The sequence below is a fragment of the Eptesicus fuscus genome, chromosome 7 (assembly GCF_027574615.1).
Source record: "Eptesicus fuscus isolate TK198812 chromosome 7, DD_ASM_mEF_20220401, whole genome shotgun sequence".
NCBI classification, from domain to species: domain Eukaryota; kingdom Metazoa; phylum Chordata; class Mammalia; order Chiroptera; family Vespertilionidae; genus Eptesicus; species Eptesicus fuscus.
In genome coordinates, this window is record NC_072479.1 from 100,594,285 (window position 1) to 100,618,944 (window position 24,660).

Genomic DNA, 24,660 nt, shown 5'->3' on the forward strand with positions numbered 1-24,660 from the left:
CATCTCTGCTGTCACATGGCGGCCCTGTGTGTCTCTCCCTGTGTCTCTCCTCTTCTTACAAAGACCCTGGTCATAGGTCCTATGGGATTGTGACCTCATCTTATTTACACCCACAAAGACCCATATTTCCATATAAGGCCACATCCCTAGGTGTGTGTGTGGCGGGGGAGGGAGGGAGTTAGGACTTGACCATGTCTTTGGGGGGGACACAATTCATCCCATTACAGGTGGGGCTGGAGGGACAGGAGCAGGTTGGCTATTGACAGTGCCTTGGGCTGTTCTTCCAAAGGGCAGGTCACCCCAGGCCCACAAGTCACACCTCCTGGAATCCCCTCATCAGAGAGCCATCCCTCTGGGCGTCCATATGCCCTAGGTCAGTGGTCGGCAAACTCACTAGTCACCAGAGCCAAATATCAACAGTACAATGATTGAAATTTCTTTTGAGAGCCAAATTTTTTAAACTTAAACTTCTTCTAACGCCACTTCTTCAAAATAGACTCGCCCAGGCCGTGGTATTTTGTGGAAGAGCCACACTCAAGGGGCCAAAGAGCCGCATGTGGCTGGCGAGCCGCAGTTTGCCGACCACGGCCCTAGGGAGAGTCACGCCTTAAACTATGACCCCTGAGACTTACCCAGGCGCTTGGGGAAGGCAGACAGTGAGGAGCAAGAGGGTGGAAAGGGAAGGGGTGGGGGAAGGGCAATAGAACCCACACCTGCCATGGTTCCAGGTCAGCCCCGCCTGAACAGCGTCACCACGACAGCGGAGCCCGTCCCAGAGGCAGCCAGCCAGCCAGCCAGCCAGCCGCCTCCACACCCAGCCCTGGGCTTCCCCTGGCCACAGCCCTGTCCCTGCCATCGCACCTCCTTCGAGTACTTTACATACACTCGCATCTTTAATCCTCACCTCCATCCTGGTGCTTCCCCGCTTACAGCTGAGAAAACTGAGGCAAAGGGAAGGTTAGGCACTCGCCCAAGGTCACAGCTGGGGGTCAGCAGAACCAGGATGGAATCGAGGTCCAGAGCCAGCACACCAGCCGCCCCACGGAGACCACGGGGGCCTCTGTTCTGCCCACCACCGGCTCCCTAGCACCCAGCACCGTGACCCGCGCCGAACAGTCCCGCAGTAAATGCATGTTGAGTGAATGCAGGAGCCATCCTCAAGCAACTATATCCCAAACCCGCTGAGCTGTGCAGGGCCCCCTGGCTATAGAGTCCCATACAGCGTCCCACGCTCCTCCCAAGGCGAGGTGCCTTCTCCAGAGCCTTCCCAAGCCGGGCATTCCCATAAAGGCTCAGGTCAATTTTCCTCCAAGAGGCAGGGTGTGACTCAGTTTTCCTGGCTGCGTCCTCCGCGGTCAGCCCCTCCCCCACGGGGCTGGGGACTCTGCAGACAGGCAAGTCGTCAGACTCCGTGAGGCCACCTCCACAGAGGAATGGAAGACCAGGTCCCGCCAGCTCCCCCTCCCCTCTGCATCCTGGCTTCCTGGAATTGCACGCTGGGTACCCCCCTGTCCCTCCCCCCACTCAGCACTTCCTGCCTGCTTTCCCACAGCCCTGAGCACCGCCCCCTCCCCGGCGCTGTGATGGGAGCCTGCGTGTGTCATACCTGTGGTGATGGAAAATGTCTCTGAGCAAGCCAGCAAGGGGATGTCCCCAGGCTGTCTCAGGGCCAGGCTGCGGCTGCTGGTGCTGAGCTCAAGTGTAATCAACAACCCGCCCCTCGTCCCCAGTGACAGTGGCCATAAGATAGTAGGATGTAGGGTGAGAGCTCGGGGCTCCAGTCCTCCCCTCTGGCCCCTAGACTCACTGTGTGGCCTGGGACACGGCGCCATCCCCTCGGGCCGCCTGTCTTCATCGGGGATGCAGGACTCAGAATCTCCGTCATTCTTGTCTTGCTGGGGCGCCGAGAGGTTTTATGAACTTGCCGTGTGAGTGCTGAAGACTGCCCGGGTTCAAATCCTTGCGCTACCGTGTTCTAGCTGTGTTGCCTTACACGGGCCATCAACCACTCTGTGCCTTAGCCTTCTCATGTGTATAATGGAGTAAGAATGGTTTCTCTCTCCTCCTCTCTGACATCATTGTAAGTGATTAGAAACAATGCTTGGACCAGAGCCTGATGCTCACTGAGTGCTCATCTACAAGTATAATCCCCCCTCTTCCAAGGACCATCCGCAACCCACTATTTCCAAAACTAGCTGCACTCTGGCCGGCCCTCTGACGAAAGCCCCGATCAGCATTCCACCTCCTTCTCCAAGTCAGAGGGCTCCTCCAGCATCTCCTCACGCCTGGTCTTTCTGAATAAAGGCTGCTGCTCCTGGGTCTGCTGACCTTCTGCTGTGACGGTTATTACCTCTCCGATAGCCCCAGGATCTAGCACCGGGTCCGGCCCGCGGCACAACAGAGGGTTTTAAGGGAGGGAGTTTGGAAGGTGACAGTAGGAGGCGGTAATCAACCCTACTTGGGAGGCATCAGAGGGCCGCCCGGAAGCGGAGATGCTGGAGTGGGGCCCCGAGGGATGTGTAGGAGTGCGGGAGTGGATTGTTTGGGTGTGAAGATTACTTCAAATCCAAGGACCAACAGATGCCAAAGTAAATGAGTCCATTGTGGCCCTGGCCCTCACCCCTCGCCTTCCACTCTTGAAGTGAAATACATGTAGTCCCGGCCACAAGCCACATTCCATGTGGCACCTGAAACCACAGAATACCAGGGCTAAGAGAGCACTTAGAAACCATCAATTTAAGAAGAAAAAAAAAAAAAGGAAAGAAAGAAAGAACAACAAAAGAAATCATCCAATTGACTACCCCATTCACAGATGGGGAGACTGAGGCATGAGAGCAGATGCAACCCATCAAATCATGGACTAAGACAGTGGTCGGCAAACTCATTAGTCCACAGAGCCAAATATCAACAGTACAACGACTGAAATTTCTTTTGAGAGCCAAATTTTTTAAACTTAAACTTCTTCTAACGCCACTTCTTCAAAATAGACTCACCCAGGCCGTGGTATTTTGTGGAAGAGCCACACCCAAGGGGCCAAAGAGCCGCATGTGGCTCGCGAGCCGCAGTTTGCCGACCATGGGACTAAGACATTGAGGAGCTCAACCCTTGTCCTGAAGATATCGGGGAGTCAATAGGGGCTTACGCAGGTGTGGCCGGATGCAAGCCAGAGCAAGACCACCTTGGGAGGGCTCAGAGGTGGAGGGTTAGAGGGTCAGGTGACTGAGGAGGAGGCCGAGCAGGGATCCGAATGAGAGGGGATGCTGCCAGGTCACAGGTGAGGATGGTTTCAGCCACAGTCACAACCATGGCATGTGTGGAATGTGGGCTGTTTTTTGTGTGTGTTTTTTTAATTGGTTGCCAGTAAGATTAGAATGGAATTTTGCTTGTTATGTTTTGTATTGCTTTGCTCTTTTCCATGAATGTAACTGCTTCCCATGCAGCCTTGTAGATGCAAAGGACCAAGAGTTCTGGCGCCCCACGTACCTGAGTTTGCATCTGGGCTGCACCAGCTGCACTTCTCTACCGCCCCGAGCCTCAGTTTCCCAGTCTGCAAGCTGTGGAACCGACACCGGCCTCCCAGCGTCCCTCCCAGGTGATGGGAGACGTGCTTGGGAAGCGCCTGGCACATAAATGTTAGTTTCCCATTCCTTTCTAAAGTGCTCCTTGACTGTCGTTGGAGTTACCTGGAATGTCAGTACTCAGAGGACGGTGGGAGGTTTGTCCTCCCAGTCACGGTCTGTTTCCACAGTTTTCTTGGTAACCGTGGGCCCTGGAGGTTGCTTGGAGTGGGAGCCGGGAGGTGTGGTGGAGGTGGTGGAGGGAGGGGGAGTTGGGGGAACAAATTCAGCTTGAGAAACAGGAGACCCGGGAGGCTGAAAGGCCCTCCCACCTCTCCTCCCTTTTCTCTTATCCCTCAATCTGCCCTCGCTGCCTCCTGCTTTCCGCTCTGCACCTGACGGATCCCAGATCCCGGGCCTTCGACTGCCTGGTCCCCAGCTGGTGCGGCTTCTCTGCCCTGCAATCCGACCCGGGCCGGCCTGTCTTTCCTTCATTCTGCACACCCCTGCCAGTTGCTCCGTCCTTGTTCCAGCTCCTGAGGCCACACTTGAATCCACTCTGGACCATCAGACCATCTCCACCTGCTGTACGGTGGCCCCTCTCTCCCCTCGGATCTCTCCTTGGAAACGGCGGGGACAGCTGGGTTCCCTGCGCCCACCTGCTCACAGGACCCTCTCCGCTTTCCGGCTGCCGTCATCTCAGCCTGTCCTCCTGCCTGGGAAATCCGAGTCCGGAAAAACAAGAGCTTCTGTTGTGGAAGGAGCCTGAGGGATTACCTACCTGGTCAGAGATGTCACCAGGCGCCCGCTGTGATCAATCGGGACCTGCTTACAGAAGCTAAAGGGGCACTGAGGCTCCGGAGGATGAGGATCTATTAGCAAGGTCTGCCGTGCGTGGGTGCAATCGATTAGCCATGTCTGCCATGGGTGCAGTTTTATGGATGCCAGACATTACACCCATGATCTGGCCCAACTTTTCAGTCAAGGGCACTAAAAATAAATAAAACTTCCCCAGCATCATCTCTCATCACCGGTGAGGCAGGTGTCATGCTCCAAGGCTTCAGAGTAGGAAACTGAGGCTCAGGGAGGTTAGGAAGTGCAGCTGGCGGTTGGCACAGCCAAGATCCATACAAGTCATGAGATCATGTGAGGTGATGCCTGGACCCCTGCAGGATAAATCTGACTCCTGTAGTGGAAAAGGCATCTCCTCTACAATCCTTTTGCTTTTCCTCAATAAGGAAGGCTGTTTGGTGCTGGGATGTCTCTAACAGCTTACCCACACTTAGTAATCTCCCCTTTATTATTTGTACTTCTTGTTTATTGACCTAAGAGAGAGAGAGAGAGAGAGAGAGAGAGAGAGAGAGAGAGATATCAATTTGTTGTTCCACTTATTTATGCATTCATTGGCTGCTGCTTGTATGTGCCCTGATGGGGGATCGAACCCTCAACCTTGCCAACTGAGCAGATTTCCAGCAGGCAATGAATTAAAACATTTTTATTGTATTTAATTTTTACAGTTACCTTTCATTTATAGTGAATATCAGTTTTCCATTTCCAGAAGCAATATAAAGATTTTCTTTTCGCCCTAACCGGTGTGGCTCAGTGGATAGAGCATCGGCCTGCGGACTGAAGGGTCCCGGGTTCGATTCCGGTCAAGGGCATGCACCTTGGTTGCGGGCACATCCCCAGTAGGGGGTGTGCAGGAGGCAGCTGATCAATGTTTCTCTCTCATCGATGTTTCTAACTCTCTATCCCTCTCTCTTCCTCTCTGTAAAAAAATCAATAAAATATATTTTTAAAAAAGATTTTCCTTTCAATGAAAGTATTTAACCCAAACTGTGAATTGAGTTAAAGAAAAATATTAAGTGAACAAAAACAAAGATGGTGCACACGGATCATTAAAAATATATATAACACAAATGACCAAGGCTTGAGAAATGTAACCGCCCCAGAACTCTGCAAGGTGGAAACGGACTTGCAGAGCAGTTCCCTAGTTTGCCCCAGGGCGCTCGCTGCAAAGGTCTAGGCGCGGAGCTGCGCTCTGACGCCCAGCACAGAGGATGTCCTACCAGGAGGTGGGAAGTGAGACGCAGGGTAATTGAGCTATTCCATGGTAAGAATTCAAGACTCGGGCGACTTCAGGAAAGGGCGTTTATTTTGTACATACAGGAGACAGGAATCCTGAGTGAGGGCCAGTAGCCCCCTCAGCAGTAGGTGTCTTTGTGTCAGGAGCTGGGGCTCACCCCCTCTCCAGCCTTTTCCAGTGGTTTCTCCCCGCGTGCATCTTCCAGCGCTTTCTCCATGAGTGCATCTTCCAGTGCTTTCTCCCTGAGTGCATCTTCCAGTGCTTTCTCCCTGCTTGCCTGTTCCAGGAGCCTCCCTCCCTCCCTGAGTTCAAATGCCCAAGACTGAGAGAAATCTGATTGGCCAGCCCAGGCCCGGCCTCTGTGATTGGACAGAGCTTCCGTTCTAAAGCACATCATAGGTTGCCAGTCAGCCAATGGGTGGGCTTGTGTCAAGTGCTAAATCAGCTTGGAGCAGGACCTATAAATACAGGGACTGCGCTCTCCCGGCTCTGGTCAAGAACAAGGTCCATGCCTTTGCAAGACTCCAAGTCAAGGAAGAAGGTTGTGAGAGACATCACAGGTGTGACTGGTGCCAGGGACAGAGGGAAAAGAAGTGAAGGGGTGGTGGGGAGCCCTGAGGAGGAGGTAGGAGGGGGAGGACTGCCATGTGAGGGGATGAGCAGTCCTGGAGCGGGCATGCTGGAACCAGTGGGCAGGGGCCTTCGCCTCTCTGAGTCCTGACCTCAGAAGGGCCAAGGTGCCCAGGGTGCTGCTGTGAGGTGGATGGCACCCCCTGCGAGAAGGCAGCCGGGTGCGGGGAAGCCCAGGCCGGGTGGTACCCGACAGTTCGTTAATTCACCCGGGGAACACGATGGGGTGCCACGTGCACTGTGTCAAGTGCAGTGAACGGAGCTGCCCTTTTGGAGGTGTGCCAGCCCCTGGGCTGCGGAAGAGACGCCTGCAGTGGAGGGCGGAGGAGGCGGGACCCAGGAGTGGGCTACTGGAACCAGGAGGGGTCTCTTTCCAGCAGCATGCCTTATGGCTCTGCGGAAGGACCCAGCCAGTGTCCACGTCACTGGGGGGTTTGTGTCCATACTTGGGCCACAGCCTTAAAGAGGCAGTAGCCAAGCTTGTTGAGGTAAAAAGAGATCCCAAAGGGAAGTGACAGGGCCTCTTTATCCAGCCGCCCTGCGACCCTGAGAACGCCAGCAGCGGATCTCAAGGTCCGGGCACGTTAAGGGAGGCGGCGTTTCCCTCCAGGGGAAGCTGAAGCCACACTGGAAGGGTAAGGGGAGTTTGTCACCTCGATGAGAAAGGGGAGGGCACCCCAGGCACAGAGAACGGCATGTGCAGAGGTGTGGGGGCATGAGGGAGCTCCTCGGCTCAGGAGGACCGTTGAGAGGGTTCCAGAAGGGAACGGCCAGTGTGGTGCTGGAGGGGCCAGGGCCAGGCCAGGAAATGGGCGGAGGACAGAGGGCCACAGGGACCGCATGGCCTGGTGTGTGTTTTGGAAGGAGCGCTCCGGCTGCCGCGTGGAGGGTGGGGGACAGGGCGGGGGGAGACTGGGCAGGAAGCCCAGAAGGGAGGCCCTGCAGACCCCCGGAGACATGAGCACTCGCCTCGAGGAGCAGCTGCAGGCTGGGAGGAGTGATGCTTCAGAGGCAGAGTCCAGGGTCCCCCGTGGCTGGTGGGGGAGTCCAAGTGTCCCCTGCAGCTCCTGGCTTGGACAGTGAGTAGGACCAGGGAGCAGCAGCTGAGGTTCGGAACCGAATGGCTGAGTGTGCAGGGCCTGGTGGGGGCCCTCTGAGCGAACATGCCCCAGGGGCAGCTGGACACTGCGGAGCTCAGCAGTGGGCCAGCCTCGAAGGCAGAGAGTCCCCACGCGGCCTGGGGCAACGGTGGAGAGCCGCCTGCCCCGCACCCCGGCCTCTGTCTACACCAAGTACGCCGGGTCCTGATCCTGGAGCTCTTGGAGGGACAGGTAGGCATCCGTGTTCAGGGGCAGACAGGAGGTGGGGGCCCTGACCTGGCATTGCACAGGAGGGCTGGCACAGGGGAAGCCGGCCCCCTCCCCAGGGCCAGGGCCGGAGCCAGGGCCAGGGCCCTCCTCTTCTGCTTCTCCCAGTGCATTCTCCTGGGGTGACGGGCAACCCACCAGGCCAGTGGCTCCTGGGGTGGGAGGCCCCAGGCGCTGGGGGGCCCAGTCTCTGGGAACTCCCTCCTGCGGAGCGGTTCCCTCCCTCTCTTCACCAGCCCCAGGGCCCCCCAGGGCAGTGTTTGGGGGGCTTGGGCCACTGAGGAGACTGGGGGAGAAGAGCAGCAGGTCATCCCTGGGGGGGAAGGTGCAGTAGGCGTCATCCTCCCCTGGCGGAAGTGGCAGGGGTGGGAGGAGAGACCCCTCGGGTGCTCCGGGCCCGTCCTCGTCCAGCTCCTCGGCGTAGGGGTCATAGGTGAAGTACACCTGGCAGGCCTCGATCTCCAGCGCGTCCGGGAGGTGGAAGAAGAAGTAGCCTTGGTTGGTGAAGCAGCTGGTCAGCGAGTGGCCGCTGGTCTCCAGAGAGGGCGAGGGCCCCTTGTCCTGCCGCAGCAGGAGCAGCTGTGTGGCCTTGGCGTCCCTGTCCAGCACCTCCAGCGGGGAGATCTCGGGGGCCGGGCCGCTGGGGCTGAAGGAGGACGAGGGGAAGGGCGAGGAGAGCCACTTCTGCCAGGAGACAGACCAGAGCGGGTGAGTGGGATGCCTCCTCCAACAAGCCAGCCAAGGCTGCCCCGCCCCCCACCCCACCTGCCTGCCCACTGGCTTGGGGAACCCTCTGGGTCAGCCCGAGGAGGTGCTTGCTCCCCAGCCCCAGTCAGGCCTCCCTGGCTTCCTGCAGGTGCCCAGGGCAGTGTTGGCTCACGGAGTGGCCGCTTACTGAGCACCTCCTATAAGCCTAGTGCTAATCTGGGGACGGAGGACACAGCGAGGGGTGGAACATCCGTGTCGGGTGGGGACGAGCGTGTGTGTGTGTGAATCGACCAGCCAATGCTGAGGCCGAGGGGGCCGAGAGCGCATCCTGTTCACGATACAGACTCGCCCTGGCTCTGAGCACACAGCCGGCCTGAGCACACGCAGGCTCCCCGCGCATGCATGTCGCCAGGGGAATATCTCTGGTGGGGAGCTAATAGTCCCCCAATTCGCTTCCCCCTCCCAGTGCCCTGTGCCTCCCACCTGCCCCACCTCCACAGAGAGGAGCGTGTGCCCATCAGAGCACTTCTCAGGTGCTGCAGCGGCCAGAGCCCTGGCCAGGAGCAGGGAGACCTGGTCCGGCCCCGGCTCGATGGCTGTGTGACCTGGGCAGGTCCCTGCACCGCTCAGAGCCTCCATTACACAGCCGTTTGCTGCGTCCTCCCTGCTTCCTCACTGGGGACCTGCAGGGAGCTGGCAAGTAAGAAAATGAAGGCGGGGCCTGGCCGATGTGGCTCAGTGGTTGAGTGTGGACCTGTGAACCAGGGGGTCACGGTTCGATTCCCGGTCGGGGCACATGCCCGGGTTACGGGCTTGATCCCCATTGTGGGTGTGCAGGAGGCAGCTAGTCAATGGTTCTCTCTCATCGTTGATGTTTCTATATCTCTCTCCCTCTCCCTTCCTCTCTGAAATCTATAAAAAATATTTTTAAAAAAGGAAAATGAAGGTGGAAACAGCGGGCACAGGGTGCAATCTACGCTACACAGTGGAGGGGGGTGTCCCTCAGGGTGGTGTGAGGGGGGCCTTGGGTGCGTTTGAGAACCCAACAGCTCTCTGTCCTGGGATCCCCAGCAGCTGGACCATGGTCCCCAGAGCCCAGGCCTGATGGGCTCCTCCCTGCACTCCTGTGCCCCCAGCACTGAGCCCGGGGCCCAAGCAATACATTTCAGATGAATTAATGGACCAGTAGAGAAATGTCCTGCTTCTCCCTCCCCAGAGCAAGTTTCTGGAGTTAAGTGGGCTGTTATACAGATACACACACACACAACACACACACACACACACTTCATACATGCACACTTCATACACACACACACACTTCACACACACACACACTTCACACACACTTCATACACATACACTTCATACACACACACTTCATACACACACACACGCACATGTGCACACGCACGCACACACCATTCTACAAAATCTACCCCCTCCCCCAAGCCAGAGTGTGCGCTGTGGAGGAAGATGGGAGAGAGAGATGGTGAGGATGGGTAGCAAACTAGGAGAGGGAGAAAGGGCAGGCCGGGCGGGTGCACAGAGGCCGCAGCGCTGAGCGTGCAGCCGGGAGAGGCCAGGCCCGTGGCCAGTGCTGGTGTGCCAGGCTCCTGGGCCCTCAGAGGTGTGTGTGGTCAGCCACTTCCTGGGCTGGGCCTCCATCCACATGCCCTGAAGCGCATTATGGGGGACACAGGGGAAACTCATCCTCCTTCATGCCCACGCACACACTCGCATGCACGCCCAGGTCCTGTCCCTGGACAGGGCAATGGGTTGTGGCCTTGCAGCTGGGGGTCCTGCGATAGAGAGAAAGAGGGGCAGGCCCCCCACTCACATACAGAGGGTGGGGTCCCTCTTGGCCGCCCGACCCCCAGCCACATTGTGTGTCCCAAGGGACTCCTCCATACACTAGGCCTGGGGCAGGGGCTGTAACTGGGGGTGACCTCATGGGAGCAGGGAGTGGTCTGCAGCTCTCTAGGAAGGACCCCACTTTACCTCAAAATGCCTAGGCCAGTGGTCGGCAAACTCATTAGTCCACAGAGCCAAATATCAACAGTACAACGACTGAAATTTCTTTTGAGAGCCAAAGTTTTTAAACTTCAACTTCTTCTAACGCCACTTCTTCAAAATAGACTCGCCCAGGCCGCGGCATTTTGTGGAAGAGCCACACTCAAGGGGCCAGAGAGCTGCATGTGGCTCGCGAGCCGCGGTTTGCCGACCACAGGCCTAGGCCATTGAATCAGGAAGACTTCAGGCTGGAGGAGGACTGAGCGTGCACTGAGTCCAGCCTGCGAGCAGGCCCACTGTAGGAATCCCTTCAGCCATGTTTTGCTACATAGGCCAGGCTCACTTGCATACCTTTGCTGATGGGGAGCTCACTACCTTTAGGACTAAAGGAGTTGCTACATTCGCCCACATTGAGAGAACTGTAGGTAAGATCTCCCAGTCCCAGGGAGTTTTCCAAAGAATTCCAGAAGGGGCCCGGGCCAGCCTGAGAGAGCACTCCCACGCCCGCTCAGGATAGCTGGTCCGGGATGGCGTTCCCGCCCCTCCTGACCTCTCTCCACCCCCACCTCAGCCCCTCCCCCCAAATCTAGGGTGCCTGCGGTAGGGGTGGGTAGGGTGGTAGAGGCAGCCCACCCCATCCCCCTTGCCGCTGAAGCTTCCTTCCTGAAGTGGGTGTGGACTGGGGGCGGGGGCAGGGGGGAGACCACAACTTTGAATGGAGTTCAGAGTCTTACTCTGTGGGCCAGCCCTTCCCAGGTGAGTCTGTGCTTTGTGGCTGAGGCGATGCTTGTGAGCATCGGTGAGAAGTCAGGGAGCCCACCAGGGACCCTCTGCAGGGGCAGAGGGCGCGTTACGTGCACAGAGCAGGGGTGCGCTCCGTGGTGTGGGGAGCACTTGTACCCACAGAGCAGAGCGAACCAGGAGGGCGTTAGGACAGACACGGGTGGTGGGCCTCCTGGTCAGGGCTGCCATGGACGGGGGTTCAGGTTTGCCCTGCCCAAGGGCACCTGGTTGGGGGGTGTGTGTGTGTGGGGGGTGGGGCTGAATTCCAGCCCCTGCGCTGCTTGCCAAGACCTGCTCAGTCAGCAGGCTGGTGGCAGTAATTCTAGCTGCGGGCCAGGCAGTGTTCTCAGGGCCGTACACACAATAACACTACATTCCTCCCCACTTTACAGACGAGGAAACTGAGGCACAGCGATGTTCTATCACTTGCCCAGGGTCACACAGCCAGGGAGTGGTGGAGCCAGGATTGGGACCAGGCAGTCTGGCTCCAACAGGAGGTGCCATTCAGCTTGAGAACCACCTCCCCACCCTTCGGCACCACGGCCCACGCGTTGGCTGGCACCCGTCAGCCGCCCGCTTCTGCCCGCTCCCTCCGAACTCCTACCTGGAGATCTCCTCCGTGCTCTGAGCTCAGCTGGGAAAAGAACTCTGAGGGGTCTGGGATGTGACACTTCAGAACCTTCTTGAACCTGAACAGGGGAGAAGGCGGGGGCGGGAGGCGGGGGGCAAGGAGAGGAAGGTGAGAAGGGAAGGGGCCATGTGTCCTGCCATCAGCCCACAGCTCTGAGGGCAGAGCCCCGAGCCACTCTACATGCGACCATTCATTCAGTCAATGTCGATCGCATGTCCAGTAAGGGACGTTGTGCTGGGTGCTGGGTGCTGGGTGCTGGGACACGACTGGCCGACAGAGAGGTCCCTGCTCTCCAGGAGCTGAGATTCTAACGAGACAAATACAAGCCAAGTGCGCACCGTGACCCTGCACACGGGGAGGCCAAGAGCAGCGTGTGGGGGACGAGGGGGAGGGTGGGAAACAGAGCCAGAGCCTCAAGGACACGGGTGGCCGGAGCGGCGTGGGCCAGGGGGAGGGAGTCAGGCCGGACCGTGGGCCCCTCGTCAGCGCTGTCAGGGCTGGTGGCCGGGCTGTGCCTTGCCCAAGGCCCCCTGGTGTGGGGAGAGGTGGGTGTGGGCCGAATTCCAGTCTGAGTGCTCTGGTGTCTGCAGGCCTCTGTGCTGAAGTGGATGCCACAGCCTCGAGACCCCAGAGGGCCCGGCCGCTGCCCACATGCCCAGTCCTCTCCCCCACCCCCTGCTGGTCTCCAGTGGCAGCCACCTCTCGGCACTCTGTTTCCGCAATGTCCCTGCCTCCTCCCCCACCCCCAGGGCCTTTGCACATGCTGTTTTCTCTCCTCTCCCCATTGCCCACCCCCACCCCTTAGCTCTTCCTTCAGATTTCAAGGGAGTCATCGCTTCCTCAGGGAAGTTTCCCCTCCCAGCTGACGTTCCTTGCCTGTAATCTGCTTCCAGTACCTTCCTTCCCGTCCTCACCACCGTGTCTCATTACACATACGTGTGTGTGTGTCTAACAGGTACCCGCCTTCCTTCCAGGAAGATGGGGACACATGCACGTGGCTAGCGCTGTGTCCCAGCACTCGGCGCCCTGCCCGGCTCTGGGCCCGGTAAATGAAGGAATAAATGAATGGATGCCCAGACCTGTACACACACAACAGCTGGCGTGCACACACACATGTGCGGCTCCTGAGAGTATTGCTCCGGGCAGTCCCGTCCCCCTGCCCCCCCCCCCCCCGCCCCAGGACTCTCCCTGCTCCCCAATTCCCATCAGGCTGGTTCTGTCTGTGGGGATGGACCACAGGGAAAGGCCTGATGTTCGGCAGTTCAGACTCCTGGCAAGGCAGAGGGAGCACTGGCCATCTGAACAGGGGCTCAGCCCAGAATGTGACCTAGCAGTGCGGGGGGTGGGGGCTTCGCGGGTGTCACACAGGAGCGTGCGGGACAGACGGGGAAGCCAGCGCTCTTACCACGGCCCGAGGTACTGGCAGTTGACTAGCAGATAGACTACGAAGATGAAGCCCAAGGCACCGCAGAGGCCCACGAGGATGTGGCCCATTGAAGGGGCTGCTCGGAGGTGAGAGGGGAAGCAGGGAGAGGGGTTAGAGAAGTACCCGCCTCACCCAGATCCCTCCCGCATCTCCCCACCCCCAACTTGTGCCATTCTCTGCCCCCAAGGCCTTCACAGCATCCCGGCTGGCCCAGCCAGGCCGACATGTGCCTTCATTACAGCAGCCCTGCCTCGGTATCACGGTACCCACCTTACAGATGAGGAAACTGAGGCTGAGGGGTGAAAGCAGCCCACACCCAGCCCTGGAAGGCACCAGGAGTCTGAGGTTTCAGGATGGAGAAGGTGAAAAGAGCCTCTCTGGCCTCCCCACTAACTCACAACTCCCGGGCCCTCCCCGAGTCCCTGTCCCATCTGTAAAATGGGCACAGTTATGCCCCCGCTGCTCACACTGCAGGGTCACATCAAGCGAGCTAAGGATGACAGAGGAGCACTGTAGCCTCAGCCCCAGGCCTCCCTCACCAGCTGTCCCAAGACCCACACCCCTTCCTGTCCGGCTCCATCTTACCGTCAGGCCTCCTCCCGGCCAGGGGCTGGTCTTCGGGCCTCGTCCTAAAGGCCAGGGGCTGGCTCCAGGGGCTCCAGGTCAGGAGGCTGCCTCGCTGGGCCCTGACCCGCACCTGAAGCTCATACGGGGTGTCTGGAGCGAGGGTCTCCAGGAAGATCCATCGCTGGTTCTGCTTGAGGGCCAGCGGGGAGGCCTCCTGGGGCAGAGACAGGACTGTCAGCGCAAAGGGGCCCCACTGCCCACCTCCCCTCCCGCGGGCAGGGCTGACCAGGAGGCGGAGCAAAGCAGAGAATCCTTCCTTTCTCCCCTCCGTCACCCTCCCTCCTCCACCCCCACCCCGTCCTCCCCAAAGACGTCCTGACTACCCAGTCGCTGCTGCCCAAACCCCGGGGTCATCCTAAACCCCTCCCGCTCACTCATCCCCTCCATCCAAAGCCATCTGTCAATCAACTGGTTCCACCTCCAGGACCTACTGGGGACCCTTCTCCTCCTCCCCTCTCCTCCCTGCCCCAGGCCTGAGCTCCCACCACCTCTCAGGCCTGGGGCTGGTCGCCCTGTTACCACCACCACCGTGTTCACAGACCTCCCCCACCTCTGCATCCTCTTTTTTATTTTTCCCGGGCCCCCCACTCCCAGGCAGTGTTTGCCTTTGCAGCAGCGGCTGCTTCCTCTGTTTGGAAAACCCTCCCCAGACCTCTGCAGGGTCAGCTCCTGGACCTCAGACCTCAGAGCAGCCTCTCCTGGTCCCAGGCCCTCTTAGAAGTGTTATCGCATGTCATTTTCTTGATAACTTTTATCAGCATTCCACAGTCTTCTGTTTCCATGTTTGCTGACTGCCTGCCTCCCTACTCCCCCCGCCCCCACACACACACATACATGTGAGTTTCCTGAGAACGGGAAGCTTGCCAGTCTGGCCCCCACTCTCTTCCCAACATCCAACACATAGTAGGCATTCAGGAAATGTTTGCAGAGTGACTGAGTGAGTGAATAAAGGAGTGAGTGGATGAATGAGCACAGACCCCTGTGGACCGGGCCCACGCTGGATTGGAAGAGTGGAGAGGGGGCGTCCCAGGGCCTCTGAAATCTCACAGAGGGAAGGCGCCTGTCTCTTGGCTGTGTAAATCCTCCCTGGGGCCAGCTGGAGTCTGCCACGCTGGAGCCCCTGGGTTGTCGGGGGTCACAGGAAGGGAGGCGGGGGGAGAGGCAGGAGCAGGCCGTACAGAGGAGCCGCAGGGAGATGGAGGATGGACAGGGTGAGCAGCACAGGAATCAGGGCCGGCCGGGCTGGGCCCTGTACTCACCTCCCAACTGTGGTCCAGGGACCTGGTCCGGACCTCAAACTCCAGGTGTCTTGCAATGTAGTGGGAGGACTGGGGGGCATTCCAGGTTATGTTGCATCTGCGGCTCCCCTCCTGGGTGACTTGGAGGGAGTCAGGGGCCATCAGGCGAACTGGAGGGGGAGGAAAGAGGGGAGAGCAGGCTTGGGGGATGCTGGATCATGACGCTGAGAGGGTGAAGCCGACACGCGCTCCCACCCCCACCTCTGCACCTGCTGCTCCTCCCTCCTGGGGTGCCACCACCTGTCTACCCCCCTCACCCGCTTCATTGTCTTCCGAGCACTATCGCCACCTGGCATGTGAAATCCCTATTTTGGGTTCTTCATGTTCTGTCTCCCTTACCAGGCTGTGAGCATGCTGAGGGCAGGGACTTGTTCTCTCACGTGTCTTTGGTGCCTGAAACTTTACCTGGCACGTAGTAGGCGCTTAATTGTCTTCTGAATGGATGACTCAGGGCAGCCTTTCTCTGCCCTCAGAAATGAGCTAAGCGGTTTGAACGGTTCATCTCATCCATGTAATTTACTTATCCTTTAATCTGCTATGATTGTAAGATTTTATGATTCTGAAGTTAAATTGATCTAAGTTCTATAATTCTGAGACTTTGTAGAACTCCACGAACAACAATGAGCGAATGTTTATGGAGCATGAGCTAAGCAGTTTGAGTCTTGGCTTATAGACTCCTTCCAATAAGCATGTGCAGCAGGTAACTGATTGTCCCCATTTTACAGATGAGGAAACTGAGCCAAACACGTTAAAGGACCTGCCAGTCAGACCACACTCAGTCACGGCAGGCCTGCATTTAGAATGCTGCCTGGATCTCGCCCTCTGCTCACCTCTCCCTTAGCGATGGCCTGCAAGGTCTGGAGGGAGGCAGGAAGGGCTGGGGGTGGGGCCAGGCACTCGGTCACTCAACAAACACTTCCTGGGGGTGGGGCCAGGCACTCAGTCACTCAATCAATCACCCGGATTGGACCTGTGCCGAGTACTCAGACTGCAGATGGGGATGGGATAGCTCTGCCCTCAGGGAGCTCACACTGAGTGGGGGAGACAGATCCATCGTCAGGCAGTGGCGACCCAGGATATAAACTCCCTGAAAGGGGAGGTACAAAGGGCTGGGCGAGTCTGGGAAGGCCTCCCGGAGGAGGTGACTCCTCACTGAGCCTTGAAGGGTGAGTGGGAATTTTCCAGGTGGGAAGAGCCTTCCAGACCCTGTGACCAGCATGTGCAAGGGCTCAGAGGCATGGATGGGCGACGTGAGTTCGGAGAGCTGGCCTTTGGCGTGGCAGGGATATAGGCCACAAAGGAGGATGCCGGGGGGGAGGGGGGGGCGGGGAGCCAGGCGGATCCCCACGTGGCCTTGAATGCCAGGTAAGGAGCTGGGACTTCATCCTGGGGCCTCGGGCAGTGCACTTGTGAGATGTGGGTGTGGAAGTTAACAGAGAGAGACTGGAACAGTGAGATCCCAGAGAGAAGACAGGGGAGGAGGTGCCCACCCCCAATGCCCCAGGGACCCCTCACTCACGGTTGTCAAAGGGCTTGAAGTCCTGGGTCATCACCCTCGTCCACCTCTCCCCCTCCAGGCACATCACCTTCATGCTCACGGTGTCTGCTGCGGTCAGTTTCTGGGCCTGCAGGCAAGGGGGGCAGAGGTGTTGCTGGGGCAGCTGGCGTGGGGGTGGGGGTGGGGGAGGCCATCGGGATGAGGGCGAGGGGGGGCGGGCAGGAGGGGAGACCAAGACTGCAATGCAGGTGGGGTCCCACCCCACGCCCACACTAAGGTAGAGGTCGGCAGACTTTCTCTGTAAAGGGTCAGGTAGTGAGTACTTTGGGCTTGGCAGGTCATATGGTCTCTGTTATAACTACTCAACTCTCATACACATGTAAGAGAATGGGCCTGACTATGTGCCAATAAAACTTTATTTACAAAAACAGACAACAGGCTGGTTTTGGCCCAGGGGCCACGGTGGTTTGTCAACCCCTGCTCTAAAGCGAAGTGAGCTGCCTTGGGGGAGAGGGAGTTCCCGGTCACAAGAGGTGGGCAAGCAGGATGGGTCCCCAAGAAGGTGCAGGGCTTTGAGTGTGAAAGCCTCCCCTCCCCATCTCCTCCCACCCCCGGCCCTGACTTTTCTGGAAGGAAATGGCCAGGCACTAAGCACGTGTGGGCAGGCCCTGCTCAGGTGCTTTAGCCACTTCTCTGGCCCATTCTCAAGCAGTTCACCCCTTCTTGCAGGTGAGAAACCGAGGCTCAGGTAGGTTAAGAGACTTCCCAATGTCACACGTCTGGTCTGGTCCGCCGGGGAACCCAGATTCAAACCCAGGCTCTGTCCACAGTCGCACAGAGCCCGAGCCCTGGCCCGCCCTGCCTGACGGAGGGCTGCCGAGTGAGCAGCGTACGGCGGCCTCCTCCCTCCCTGTGTGGAGACAGCCCCACAGCCCTGCAGAAGGGAGCCGGCTGCAGGCACCCTTAGGGTCTGCGCTCTGGGGCTCGGGGGGGCTGTGTTTATGCCCAGGACCCAGGCACAGTCCCTCTGACCTGCTGCAGGGCCACTATGAGCAAACCTTGAACCTGATCATCAGAGTTCCCAGAGCTGGGAACTCCTCCCTCTGCCCAACAACCCTGCCCTAGCCTTCTTCCAGCTTCTATGGGGGCCAGGTTGTCCCAGATAACATTAGTATTATCATTATACTAAAGGCCTGGTGCACAGGATTCATTCATGGTGGGGGGTGTGGCCTGCAAGGATCGCCCTCTGAGCGGCTGCTCCTGCTGCGAGAGCAGCCACTCATCCCAGTCAGCCGAGCGGTGCTTCCACTGTGGTAGCGCTGACCACCAGGGGGCAGTTCCTGCATCGAGCATCTGCCCCCTGGTGATCAGTGCACATCATAGCAACTGGTCAATTGGTCATTCTGGTCGTTCCGCCATTGGGTTGCTGGGCTTTTATTATATAGGATTACTACTAGAGGCCCGGTGCATGAATTTGTGCACAATGAAAGGAAATTAATTAGAAGAAATATTTTAGAGGCCGGGGAGGGACCATGGGAGGTTGGCTCCAGGGTCTGTCTGGCCCTTCTCACCCAATCCCCATTGGGCCGATCAGGGCCAGGGAGGGACCACGGGAGGGCTCCAGGGCATGTCAGGGCCAATCAGGGCTAGCCAGGCAGGGGAGAGACTGCGGGAGGTTGGCCTGCCAGTGGAGGGACTGCAGGAGGGCTCCAGGGTGTGTCCAGCCTGTCTCACCCACTCCCCACAACTGGCAGACCCCAGCAGCAAACTAACCTACTGGTCAGAGCCTCTGCCCCCTGGTGATCACTGCACATCATAGCGACTGGTCGAGCGGTCGACCGAATGAAAGGTCGACCGATTGGCCAGACACTTAGCATGTTAGGCTTTTCTATAGAGAGATTATTGTTGTTGTGGATGCCAATAATGCATTCCGAGTACTTCGTCTGTGGCAGGCACTCCTCTAAGCATTTGTGCGTGTTGTCTCACTTGATTTTCCCAGCATCCACGAGACAGGCACTATTACTATCCTCGTCCTGCAGCTGACGAGACTGAAGCACAGAGAGGCCTAGGGACTTGCCTGAGGCCGCACAGTCAGGAAAGCCACACAGCTGGGGGGACCAGGACCTGAGGCCAGGCCACCGCAGAGCTCACGGAGACAGGCACAGCAGTCTGGGTCCAGGGCCGTGCCTTCATCGGCCGCACTGCAAGCCCATCGCCGCCCTCTGCTGCCCCCGGGAGTGCATATACCTTGGCGGTGGTTGGGAAAGGTGGTCTGGGCGTCCCTGGTGCCCGCCACTGCCAAGGAGGCTTTGCCAGGCAATTATTTGATGCGCACCCACATCCAGAGGCAGCCTAGTGCCATGGTGAGAGGTCCGGGCTGGGGTCTGACAGGCCTGGGTGCAACCCCAGCTCTGCCACTCCCTCAGGATCCACGGACGGTCGTGTCAAGAGCGTGTTCTACTCCGAGTGGCGTTGCAAGTGCTTTATGCTCAGATCAGCCCTGTCATTCCCATCATCACCCCCGCTTTACGGAAGGGAAACTGGGCATGGAAGCCACCCAGTGTCACCCAGCTGGTGTACAGCGGAGCCAGGGCGGAGCCCAGACTGTCCAGCTCCGGAACCCACACTCCAGACCCCACACTCCCTGCACTTGGGAAGACCTCGGGAAGAGTCAGGTGTGTGTGTTACTATTTCTGGGGTGCTCCCCCCACTTGATGAGGAGTGCGGGAGTGCAGAGGACCCACCAGCACGGGGAAGACTGCGGGAGCAGAGGCAGAATGTGAGCTCATGCACCCGGGCTCCGTCACCCCCGGTCCGGCCTGCGTTCTGGCCTTCGGACGCTGCCCTCCTTCCTTCCGCCGCCCAGCCCCGGGCATCCCGCTCCACCAACTGGGCTTGTTGGCCACTGGGCTTGCTGGGCCCCAGCTCGTCTCTGGAAGGACACACCTTGGCACCCACCCTCCCCCTGGTCCTCTCCCCTCAGCGACAGATACTCACATCGGGGCGTCCCAGGATCAGGTTGCAGGACCAGGATGCCGGGCCCGCGGGGAGCAGCTCACAGGATTTGTTCCAGGGCCTTTCAAGGCAAAAGAACTGCTTAGAAGAAAAGGAGGGGCCCCGGAGCCGGCCCGTGGGGGGCCCCCATGCAGCGAGGCTGGATGCTCTATGACAGTGGTTCTCAGCCTTTCTAATGCCACGACCCTTTAATACAGTTCCTCATGTTGTGGTGACCCCCAACCATAAAATCATTTTCGTTGCTACTTCACAACTGTAATTTTGCTACTGTTAATGAATCGTAATGTAAATATCTGTGTTTTCCGATGGTCTTAGGCGACCCTGCTAGCGGTTCTCAACCTGCTGTAGATCTATGGCAACCTCACAGGGTGCCCATTCCTGCGTCTGCTCTCCCTCCCCTCATGAGCACCTCTGCGGCCCTCCCGCCCCAGCCTGGCCCACAGCAGCCAGCGTGGTCTAGACCAGCCCGTTCGGACACGTGGCCTCCGCACCGAAGCCCTGCAGTCTTCCCCTGGGACCCGACGGGGCCTTGGCAGCCTCACGGACCCCACCCACAGGGGCCTCTGCTGCTGTCATCAGGCTGCGTGCATCCGGCAATCCCCTCACAGCCCCCACCCCAAGCTCCCCACAGCTGCCATAGGGCTCCCCAAAACCCCAGGTTCCTCCCGACGCTTGGGGAGCCCCCTTTCCTTCCCCCTCTCCTCTAAAGTCCAGTCCAGCCTCAGTCTAGAAGCCCAAAGCCCCATGTCCCCAGTCTACCTTGTCCAGCTCATCGCCAGCCTGACCCCCCACCCGCACGCCCACCCAGGTTCCAGGAGTCTGACTCTCAGACTCCTGAATTTCCCAGACTCCTGAGGTAGCAAGAGGCTTGGGGCCCATTCGTCCAAGATCCTCAAGGCGCAGAGGTCATGGAGTCTGACAGTCAGGGTTCCGGGGTGTAAGCGTCAGTGATGGTAAGATCCCGCCGTCCTGGGCGTCTGTGTGTTGGCCAGCGACCCCACTCACCGTTTGTCAGGCTGGGCGTGGACGTGGCAGGAGGTGGCCTGCAGGCCCCCATCCCGGCTCCAGACACAGGAGATGTTGGCCCTCGAGTTGTAGAAGCAGGTGAGCGTGGACGTGTCTGCCAGCAAGAGGAGGTGTGAGTGCTGGCTGCAGGGGGCCCACTGCCCGGCCCTCAGGGTCCCCCCGCCATCCCTGCTTCGGGCCCGCAGGCTACCAGATGAGAAGCTGAACAACCCTGGCGGGCAGAGAAGGGGTGAGTGGCCCACTTCAGAGAGGACAAAACTGAGCCCCAGAGGCTGCAAGGCTGAGGCGGGACAGGGATGAGATGCCAGTGTCTTCCTGTGGCTTGGAGAGGCATGTGGGGGCAGAGGGGGCAGGACAGAGGAGGAGAGGGGAAGGTGGTCCCAGGACTCCTGCCTTCCTCCTCCCTGCCTCCTGCCCTCGATGGCGGCCCTTCTGCCAAGAAGCAGGACCCGCCACCCAGAAGGGCCTTGGCCTCCTTCCAAAAGGAGAGCACCGCTGTCCGGATGCCAGGATCCTCACCATTCACCGCTGTGGACGCCCGAGCGATGGCCGGGGGCAGGAGGAAGGCGAGGAGGGACAGGCACCAGGTCAGAGCAGGAGCCGCCATCACATCCACAGGTGGGGGCTGGGGAAGGGAGCCCTGGAGGGAGGAAGAGGGGAGGGAGCACCGTGAGCACCCACCCTGCCCGCCACCACGCCGCCTAGTCCAGCCTCGCGGCCTTTGCGCCTGCTGTTCCCTCTGCCCCACACACGCGTATCCCTTCAGAGTCAGGGACCCGCACGTTGTCATTGCTGAAAGGGCTTCTGAGGAAGCCCAGCTCCTTGTTCAAAATGGGGAAACTGAGGCCCAGGAAAGGGAGAGGTGTGCTCATGTCCACCAGGGAGGCCAGCACAGCTGGGGTTAGAGCCCACCCCCTCCCCACCCGGCTGCCCCCTTAACCACATGACACCACCCGTCGAGGCGTTCCTACGTGCCAGGCTCTGTTTGAAACTTTAAATGCAGCAGTAAGAGCATTGGAGAGGCTCTTATGATGCCCGTTTTCAGATGAGGAAACGGAGGCATAGAGACGTGAAGTTTCCCAAGGCCTCCGGCTGGTTAGAGGCAGATGCGGGTCTGCGCGAGGGCGGACTGCCCCGAGCCCAGGCAGGGCCCCTCCTGTAACTGCTCTGAGTCTATCTCCCACCCACCGAGCCGGTGCAGAAGATCAATAACACACACCGCCACCTCCTAACAATACCCGTGTGTGCCGAGCGTGTGCTCGCCAGGGGCTTGGTACACGGGCTCACCTGATCTCCGAGCCGCTGGGGCTTGGGGGGCTGCTTGTATTACCCCCTTACACAGATGAGGAAACCAAGGCCCCAAGTCATTAACCCGTCCAAGGTCACGTGCACAGAAGGGGCAGAGCTGGGATCCAATCCCCGCACCCCATCCCCAGGCCCGTTCTCTCACGCCGTGCCACCCTGCCCAGCCCCTGTCCCAGACACTGGTCCCAGAGGTAAGGCCAAGAGCCCCCCTGCCACGGGGCGGCACGGACCAGCTGCGGCCTCTGGCCTGATGTGGGAAGGAGCTCAGAGCGGTACCCGTGGGCTCCTCCATGCACGGCCCACCATCCCCCCTGAAGGGTGAGCTCCCCAGGGTGGGGCTGGTTGCTTCTTTCTTTGGACCCTCCACATATTACAGGGCACGGGATTGGGACCCCAAAGGGTGCGGAGCCCAGCAAAAGGCTCTCCGGGCAAGCCCCACTGTTCCCCTTAGTCACTAGATCACGACCCTGGGGCACAGGTGCCGTCAGCCCCCGGCAGGGGGGGGGGGGAGGGGGGGGAGGGTCAGCAGGCATCCCGTGCCCTGGACAGGACCTGGTCCAAAGCCGCAGGTGAGAGGAGGTGGGGCAAAGGCACGCGAGAGTGCAGGAAGGCCGGTGCCCGGCTACGGCGCCAGCAGGACACGCCTAGGCGAGGAGAGGCACCGCCTGGAGCCCCCGCCCTAGCCGGAGGGCGCAGCGGCATGCCAAGGGGGCAAAGGGCCTGGAGGAAGGACGGAGCCAGGACAGACAGGAGAGTGTGGGTGCCGGGGCGGGGAGGGAGGGGGCTCCTAGCCGGCTCTGAGGCTGCGCCATCCTGCAGAGGAGGAAACCGAGGCTCAGCTCAAGAACCTGCTCAAGATCACAGGGCAAGGAGGAGTCCCAGCCTCGGGAAGGAGGAGGCAGACGCCGAGCCCCAGGCTGCTCTGTCCGGGCTGCCCACACACCCGCCCGTGCCCTTCACCGGGCCTTCGCCGGCCACCGACTGACTCATGGGGCCGCCCCCGCCCTGCGAGGTGGGCGTCACGGTCGCCTGCCGGGAGACGCCAAGGCTGACGATGCGCAGAGCTGCCCCAGGGGCTGACCTCCACCCAACGCGTCTGATTCAAGTCAGAAGAAGATGCTGATAACGATGGCAGTGACGACAGGAGGATGAGGACGAGGATGAGGGGGTGACTAATACTCAGCCCCACTCTGTGCCCGGCACGGCCGTGAGCACTTTGAGCGATGACCTCATTCACCTCTGAGCAGCTACTCTTATGACTGACTCCCTTCCTCAGACGGGGGACGGAGGGAGGCACATGTCAGAGGCCCAGGTCTGAGCCCAGCCGGGGCTTCAGAGGCTCCAAGGGGCAGAGACTGTGAGAGGTGAAGCAGGAGCTCCGTAGCCAGAGATGAATCCCATTGACCCCGTACCCTCTGACCCCCCCCCCCCCCGACACACACACACACACACACACACACACACACACACACACACAGCTCACTCCTGCTGTCTCCCTCTGGAGGGCATCTCCCCAGCAGGCGCGGGATCCTGATTGTGGGGGTAGGAAGGGCACCCGAGGGATGTCTCTGTCCCCCAGCAGCCCCATCCCCCCCGTACTCCAAACACAGTTAAGGGCAGGAGGCCTCAGCGCCGGGAGAGGAGAGAGAGCGTGCCCTCCAGGCAGCCCCATCCCCCCAATATTGCCTGGAGACACCACCAACCTGCCGGTTACACGGCCAAGTAAGGGACCGATCAGGACCCGAACCCGAGACCTCCCAGCACCCCCGCTTCACAGACTCTCACCCCACAGCCTCCTCAGCGGGACTCCACGGGGTGGGCCTCGCCAGTATGAGCGCCTTCCTCGTGACCTTGACCTCGAGCCCCCGTGGTTGGTGGCAGGGACCCCAAGGGAGCGACCGGTACCTGGGGACCGCCCCGGCAGAGTGAGGGCGAGCCGGCACCTCACCTGGCTGCGACATGGGGCTGCGGCGAGCTCTCTCCGCTCCTCTCTGCTGCTGAGACCACAGCCATCTCCCCGGGGCTCCGGCTCTGGCGACTCAGAGAGCAGACTGCTGGGGGCAGCTGACTGAAATCCCAGGGCCAGCCCACTTCCTGCCAGAGGCTGGAGGGCAAGGCCTGGGGGGCAGGGGGGAGGGGGAGATCTGGCTGCTGAGAAAGCCTGAAACTCCTGAAGCACCTAGGGCGATAAGATCTTCCTCCTCCGCTGGGGGGTGGGGGGGGCGGGGCTGGCAGGCCGTGCTGTGGCGGGCACACTCTCTCGAATGTGCGGCACATAGGAGCCCGAGGGGCTGAGCCCCTTCTCTCCCTCCTCCACCACCCCCACCCCATCCCACACAGGCCACCTCAAGCCTTTGACGCCTTCATCCGGTCACACTTACCCACCCCCCAACACCCAGGCCGCATACAAACGTGTCCCTTAGGCGTCCCCCGCAATTCACACTCTCATCAAGCCCGCCTCTCGGAGACCTCCGTTAGCACTCAGAGGTCACTGAATGTTGGGGGGCTCTGCGGACCATTTGATGGCCACTTATTGAACATTCTAGAACCTTCCTCTCCTCAGCTCAGGGCTTTTTTTAAATGATGAAAACGTATATGGACCCCTCTTCAGAAAAGTGCACGTTTACTTCTGTGGGGTGTCACTGGCCCCAGGACCCTGGGAAGCTGCGTCCAGCGTCCTAAAGAGGCAGCTC

The 24,660-nt window shown here is 59.6% G+C and overlaps 1 protein-coding gene across 1 annotated transcript; it reads right to left on the reverse strand.

Annotated features, from left to right (window-relative positions):
• Window positions 1-7,556: 7,556 nt before the first annotated feature.
• IL2RB (interleukin 2 receptor subunit beta) lies at window positions 7,557-23,970 on the reverse strand. The gene is made up of 10 exons (XM_054718558.1): window positions 23,916-23,970; window positions 21,182-21,302; window positions 20,642-20,756; window positions 19,619-19,697; window positions 16,643-16,748; window positions 15,085-15,233; window positions 13,784-13,979; window positions 13,178-13,277; window positions 11,746-11,830; window positions 7,557-8,324 (listed from the first exon to the last, which is right to left on the reverse strand). The coding sequence occupies exons 2-10, from the start codon at window positions 21,267-21,269 to the stop codon at window positions 7,557-7,559; spliced, it is 1,686 nt and encodes a 561-aa protein (XP_054574533.1). The 5' UTR covers window positions 21,270-21,302; window positions 23,916-23,970.
• Window positions 23,971-24,660: the final 690 nt, after the last annotated feature.